Source organism: Sinocyclocheilus rhinocerous, unplaced genomic scaffold (assembly GCF_001515625.1).
Source record: "Sinocyclocheilus rhinocerous isolate Xijiao unplaced genomic scaffold, SAMN03320098_v1.1 scaffold138, whole genome shotgun sequence".
Lineage (NCBI taxonomy): Eukaryota > Metazoa > Chordata > Actinopteri > Cypriniformes > Cyprinidae > Sinocyclocheilus > Sinocyclocheilus rhinocerous.
In genome coordinates, this window is record NW_015635519.1 from 1046838 (window position 1) to 1053503 (window position 6666).

At 40.8% G+C, this 6666-nt stretch overlaps 1 protein-coding gene across 1 annotated transcript in view; it reads left to right on the forward strand.

The window, feature by feature from the left end:
• Positions 1-6666, forward strand: part of LOC107746957 (UPF0606 protein KIAA1549L-like) — a 75305-nt gene that overhangs the window by 52976 nt on the left and 15663 nt on the right. The window contains exon 8 of the mRNA XM_016561315.1: positions 1737-1796. Within this exon, the coding sequence (XP_016416801.1) occupies positions 1737-1796 (60 nt within the window). The remainder of the gene's footprint in view (positions 1-1736; positions 1797-6666) is intronic.

Sequence of the window (6666 nt, forward strand, 5' to 3'; positions counted from 1 at the left end):
ACCGCAGAATGGAAGCTGCAGCTCGCCGAGGTTTCAGCAGCCTGGATGGCAACCCCCGCTGATACGCCGTCACACCAACGCCAGCTGTTTCTCTAGAACACTCGCGGAGATTCGTCCTGTAGAAGGCTCGGCTCCGAAGCGAAAAGCTGATGTGCGTTTGCACGCGCTCTCCTTTTATACCCGCGCTGCGGGGCGGGGTGCGCGTGACGAAACACGCACGCCAACTGTCATTGGCTTGTTTAGTTAAACACTCGAAGGTGATTGGGCTCTCGGGCGAGATCCCAATTCGTCAGTCACGACTGACGTAACGTCGAACGTGACTGACTGAAAGGGAACAACTGAATACATTGTAATGCATCTCAGTATCAAGAAACGTGTAAAAATTGTACCTTTAGGGGTACAACCGCTTGTCCCTAGGGACAACTTAAGAGGTGTATATTAGTACCTTAGAGTAGTAATATGAGCCTTTGAAGAGGTAAATATATGTCTTTTTGAGGGTACTGCCCTAGTGACAAGTTATCAGTTTTGCTGTGAATTTTGTTCTTCTGAGAGTACACATCCTACATTGTCTTAACTCTGAATGTGTCCGTATGTATGTGCTACATTTGTTGAAGGATGTACTTTCAGACTTTTAAAAAAGTGCATTCTTGAAAGTATGCATGTGTGTAATAATTTAATTCTGGACATACAGTACATCCAGCCCAACAACAGCAATCACATCGCTCATGCACATTTCAAGTACTGCTTTTCACATACTAAATTGTAGGAAAGTGGGCATATTCAGATTTTATGAGTGAGTCATTGAGTCACAGTACCCAACAGATTCATTTGACAACGCTTATTCATACAGGACACTGAAACACTACTACTATGTGTTGCTCTGAGACATGCAACAGTTGATCCTAATTAGGCTTTTTTGGTACTATTTTTGTTGACAGAGCAACAACAACAACAACAAAAAAGACAAAGTAACTGGTAATATTATGTCTAAAATTGTATAAGTTGCTAAATCTTAACTTCTTATTTATTGAACTGATGCATAAAAGCAATATGAGGCTTACAATTGTGCTGTTGTTTAGAATATCAGCACAGTGATTACCTGCTGCTGAATAACTGCCTAAAATGCTTAAAATGAACTAAACTAGAAATGTTGTATTTTGTTCAAAATTTTGTATGGTACATGTTTAAATTAACAGATGTTAATACATTTAAAAATTTAAAAATAGTTTTTTGGTAATTTCGTCATTCGTTTTGTTTTTTAATAGTTTTGGTCATAGTTTCAGCAAAATAGATTAAAATGAATAATAATGACATGACAAAACATTAACAATTATTTTATAAATATAAAATTATATGATTATATATATATATATATATATATATATATGATGAAATACTGTTCAAAACACTGCTGTTCCTCAGATTAGACCTTAGTGGAGTAAAGTAATTCAACAGTTGTTGAAATTTTACAGTCTGCTTAGCAATTCTGCCTTGAAGGCAGGATGTCAGCCAGAGCCTTTAATCACACTGCCAGTATGCATTTGAGTAAAGGTTTCATTTGGGTAATGCGGCTAGACTCTCTGTACTGTCTGCTGGAGAGTAGATGTGCTCAGCTAAGCCTCTGGACCCAGGATCAAAGCAATGTCTTTGGAAACAAGCTTTCTTATCTATTCTCCCTCTCTACAACAGTTTCTCTTGCTTTCTTTCTCTTCCCTCTCACTATCTTTCCTCTGCAGCTCTGGAATACCACAACCTTAACACATCTGTAGCAACCAGGCCATTTTGGATAATCACAGGTAATCGTCTCACTAATGTTGTTCATTACTAGCCATATGAGTGAAAGAGCTTGATTTAGAGGGAAAATTTGTTTCTTTTCTGTTTGCTCTGTTGACATTTCTGACACCCGCCCACCTCTTTTGTTATGGATGACTGATATTTCCACAGTTCCTCCATTATGAAAGATGATTTTCACTCCCATCCCTGTTTTATGGAGTGATGTGGTTTAAAATCAGAATTGGTTTTGTGGTTTTTACTTCATGTCTGTTTACTTTAATATCATCTATAGTATATGCTTATACTTCACAAATAAAGAATTCTCAAATAAACAATAATTGAAGATGTTTTGTTTTGTTGTGATATATTACACACATTTTTGTCATGCATGACAAATACTTAAGCAATTTACTCCAGTGGATTTGTATAATAACATGCTGCTGTTCTATGCCAAGATTAGATCATTTAACTTTCTTTCTGTTCTTTATAAACACATCAAACACATCAATCTTCTGAACCGCCTCAGTATAATTGAACCAATTATACTGTCTAATTATTTATAGTTAATCAAGATTTGAGTAATGCTGTCTTTAGTAATGCTAGTACTCAGGAACTCTTTGAGGTTTCTCTGGACTTACTCTGATATTGACAGAGTAGGTGAAGTTCAACACCATTAAGAAGCAACTAGTGTGCACAACACTGTGGTCAGGTTCAGCAGCAACTCTGGTCCTCGTGGTCTACTGTCCTGCAGAGTTTAAAGGGTTAGTTCACCCAAAATGGAAATTATGTAATTAATTACTCACCCTCATGTTGTTCCAAACCCGTAAGACCTTCGTTCATCTTCGGAACACAAATTGAAGGGTTAGTTCACCCAAAAATGAAAATTAGCCCATGAATTACTCACCCTCAAGGCATCCTAGGCGTATATGACTTTCTTCTTTCAGACGAATCCAGTCGGAGTTATATTAAAAATTGTCTTTGATCTTCCAAGCTGTTTAATGGCAGTCAGCAGGTGTTGCAGTGCATCAGTCCAAAAGAAGTGAAATAAAGCGCATTCATCCATAATTTAAAAAATGCCTCACACGGCTCGGGGGGGAGTGAACAAAGGCCTCCTGTAGTGAATCGATGCGTTTTTGTAAGAAAAATAACCATATTTAAAACGTAATAATTTAATCTAGCTTGCGCTCACTGTTGTACATGGAAGCATCTCTGGGCGGATGACGTAGGACGTCGGCGTTGTGCATGCACCGCTTAGAAGTGACGAACGCGGAAGCACAGGGGAGAGATCAAAACAAAACAACGGTCAGGCATGCGCAACACCGGCATCTTACGTCATCCTCCCAGAGCTGCTTCCATGTACAACTGTTGGCCCAAGCTAGATTAAAGTGATTATTACGTTTATCGTATATACGATATACGATATCGTAATATGGATATTTTTCTTACAAAAACGCATCGATTCGCTACAGGAGGCCTTTGTTCATTCCCCGGATGCGCTTTATTTCACTTCTTTTGGTGAACACCCGCTGAGTGCCATTAAACAGCTTGGAAGATCAAAGTCAATTTTTAATATAACTCCAACTGGATTCATCTGAAAGAAGGAAGTCATATACACCTAGGATGGCTGGAGGGTGAGTAAATAATAGGGTTAATTTTAATTTTGGGTGAACTATCCTTTTAAGATATTTTAGATGGAATTGTCTCGGTTACGTATGTAACCCTGGTTCCCTGAAGGAGGGAACGGTGACGTTACGTCAGTGACTGACGAATTGGGATCTCACTAGAGATACCAATCACCTTCGAGTGTTAACAAAACAAACCAATAAGTGTTGGCGTGCGATCTTTGTGTCGCGCATCCCGCCCCACAGCGCGGGTATATAAGGAGAGTGCTTGAAGTCGCACATTCAGTTTTTCGCTGAGGAGCCGAGACAGTGTGCCTCGGCCATACAGCGGTGGTACAGCAACCTGTGAAGGGCTCGGTTCAGAACGTGCAGGTCCAGGATTGGTCGTAACCCACCGCCTTTCTTGGGTACAATGAAGTAGGGGCTGTAAAACCCCGACTTCATATCGGCTGGCTCTATCGCGTCCTTCGCCAGCAGGACTGCGATTTCCGCTCGCAAGATGGGAGCATCCTTGTTCGGCACAGAGGTGAACCGAATGCCCCTGGAGGCCCGAATGAGATGCTAGACCCCGCCCTGTCCGAGGACTCAGTCACCTCATCGCAGAACACCAGAGGGTGCGATGTGCTGGAGGAGTGAGGGGCCCGTGGAGACGCACTCGATGGGGAAGCCCTCATTGTAATCCTCAAATCGCCCTGGCCACACGCCGAAGTAGTCTGCTGCTGGGAGGAACTAGAACGGGGCATGGGGAGGGGAACTCCTCCTCGTTTAATGAAGAGGAGCCTCGATCGCAACATCGCGATGGTCATGTCCCCACAATGAGAACATCAGTCATCCACGAGCGCTGCCTCAGCGTGCTCAATGCCCAGGCATGAGATGCAGCGATCGTGACCATCAGATGGAGCCAGGAAGCGATCACACCCAGAAACACATGAGTGGAAGGCCATCTTTAAAAAGACGCCACGTCACTCGTGGTGCTCTTTTAGATTTGCTCTTTTAGGAAATAAAGTGTTGAAGCGCCCAGGAGAGGTCGCAGCGCGACTGCAGTTTGAAGAGCTGCAGCACGCCGTCCACACCAACAGTAGCACTGGACCAGCAACCCCCGCTGACACGCCGTAACACCAACACTGTCGGATGCTGTCTTGTAGACACTTGCTCGTTAACCAGACCAACTGAAATGCTCGGCTCCGAAGTGAAAAGCTGAATGTACGACTGCAGGCACTCTCCTTATATACCCGCGCTGCGGGGCGGTGTGCGCGACGCAAAGATCGCACGCCAACACTTATTGGCTTGTTTTGTTAACACTCTAAGGTAATTGGTCTCTCTAGCGAGGATCCCAATTTGTCAGTCACTGACGTAACGTCGAACGTGACTAACTGAAAGGGAACCTATGCTGCATGTTTAATTCAGTCCAGCTTTCACCTCAGCAATACATTTTGTTTAGAAATGTCTTGACATTGACTTATACTGAGTCGAGAAGGAGTTGTGTGATGGTCACGTGTCCCTCCCTCCAGCTCCTATTGGCTCAGTGGAAGTGTCAATCAGCTGCTCCTCCAGTGGGGCGATGAGGGTTTTCTGCTCCTCTGAGGGCGATCAGATCCTCTACAGCTGGACTCTGAATGGAGGTCCACTGATGGATGGAAACGCCAGCATTGATCTGGATGAGGGAACTGATGGAAACATCAGCTGCAGTGTGAAGAACCACGTCAGTCACAGACAGAAGACTGTTAGTGTCCAACCCTGTCCTGGTGAGCTTTTAATACATGAATGTCCACATATTTATAAAAACCACAGCGACAGCAACAAGAGTAATGAAGATGAGCGAATCTCACAAAACCTGTCAAGAACATGTCCAAGTCACATTTCACCACAAAATCCTCTTATGCCAGAGTGCAATATTTCTGATGCGTATTTTGACGGACTGTGATGGTTTTATCTCCTCTAGGACTTTAGTTGATTCTTTAAAAAAAAATTCACCCTAAAAGCAAAAGAAATTATATTTTGCATGAAGAAAATGAGGGCTATTTTACAACCATTCATTTTATTTGCATTTTGAAAATTATAAACATTTCTACTCCCTAAAGTTTCTTTATTGTAATGTTCTAGAATTTACTTTTTTGTAATTGTTATTATTTACAGTGATACTTCATATTTTTCCCCTTTTTACATTTTCATCATATGTGCAAAATGGTTTAATTCCCCTAAAAACATTCAATGAAACATGATTGCAAAATATTACTAATTACAGTTAGTACAGTTAGTCAGATTTTGAACTGAAATGTGACCTGGGCGTGTCCTAGACAGGTTTCATGAGATTCAAACAAATTGATTCTCGTAATTGGCCACTTAATTCTTCAAAATAATTAATAATCTATGCAGCAGTTTATATTGAGAGAGAAAACAGGTGATTCTGCAACAATGTTTTATTACAGGACCAACTACCGCATCTGTGACCTCAACAGTAGAAAAGGATTCATTAGCTGGTATGAATCTCACCCATGTAGTATTACCTTTATCAATGTGTGCGTGTTGAGCAACAGCGAATGCAAATTACAAATAAACCTAATAATGATGACTTTGAGAGATCTGCAGGCTCTTCTGTAGTTAAATGTTTTATGAACTAATGTACTATGCTACTAATTGCATGGAGTTGTTATTCCTGTTGCTGTTGCAGTTGGTATGAATGAACTTTTCAAAGTAGTTTTAGAGTTTGATTTAAATGACCTCGTGTTTCTTTCTTCTATAGTCTTACATGTCTCTCTGATTGCTTTGGGCTGTGTTGCGCTGATCCTGTTTCTGCTGTTCATCACCGTATATCACATTTACAAGAAAAAACAGGTCAAGTCGACACCAGGTCAGTTCATTTCAAATCTGTAGTCCATATACTAACTGATAAAGGTTCAAATGTAGTACTTTTTGATGCAAGCAGCAATTACAGAGCCAGAAACATTGGTTAATACTTAGGCCTTCAAATCTTGAGAAGATTTGTGGGTTATTTGTTAAATGTTATGACAGTTTTAAAGACAGCTGCACCAAAGGCCAAAAGCATAAACATTAAGCATGTGATGAAGATGATCTGAGCTAATTTTGGTGGAAATTTGACTAATTTTCTGGGATTGACCAATGCAAATTGGTGTAAAATGGCAGAAAGTTTTTTGAAACAATACTGTTCTTCAAAACTCATGAATATAAATAAAAAATCTTTAAGCCAGATAATTCAATAATGATTTTTGACCATTACTTTTTTTGGCCAAGTACTCATGATCACAGTATG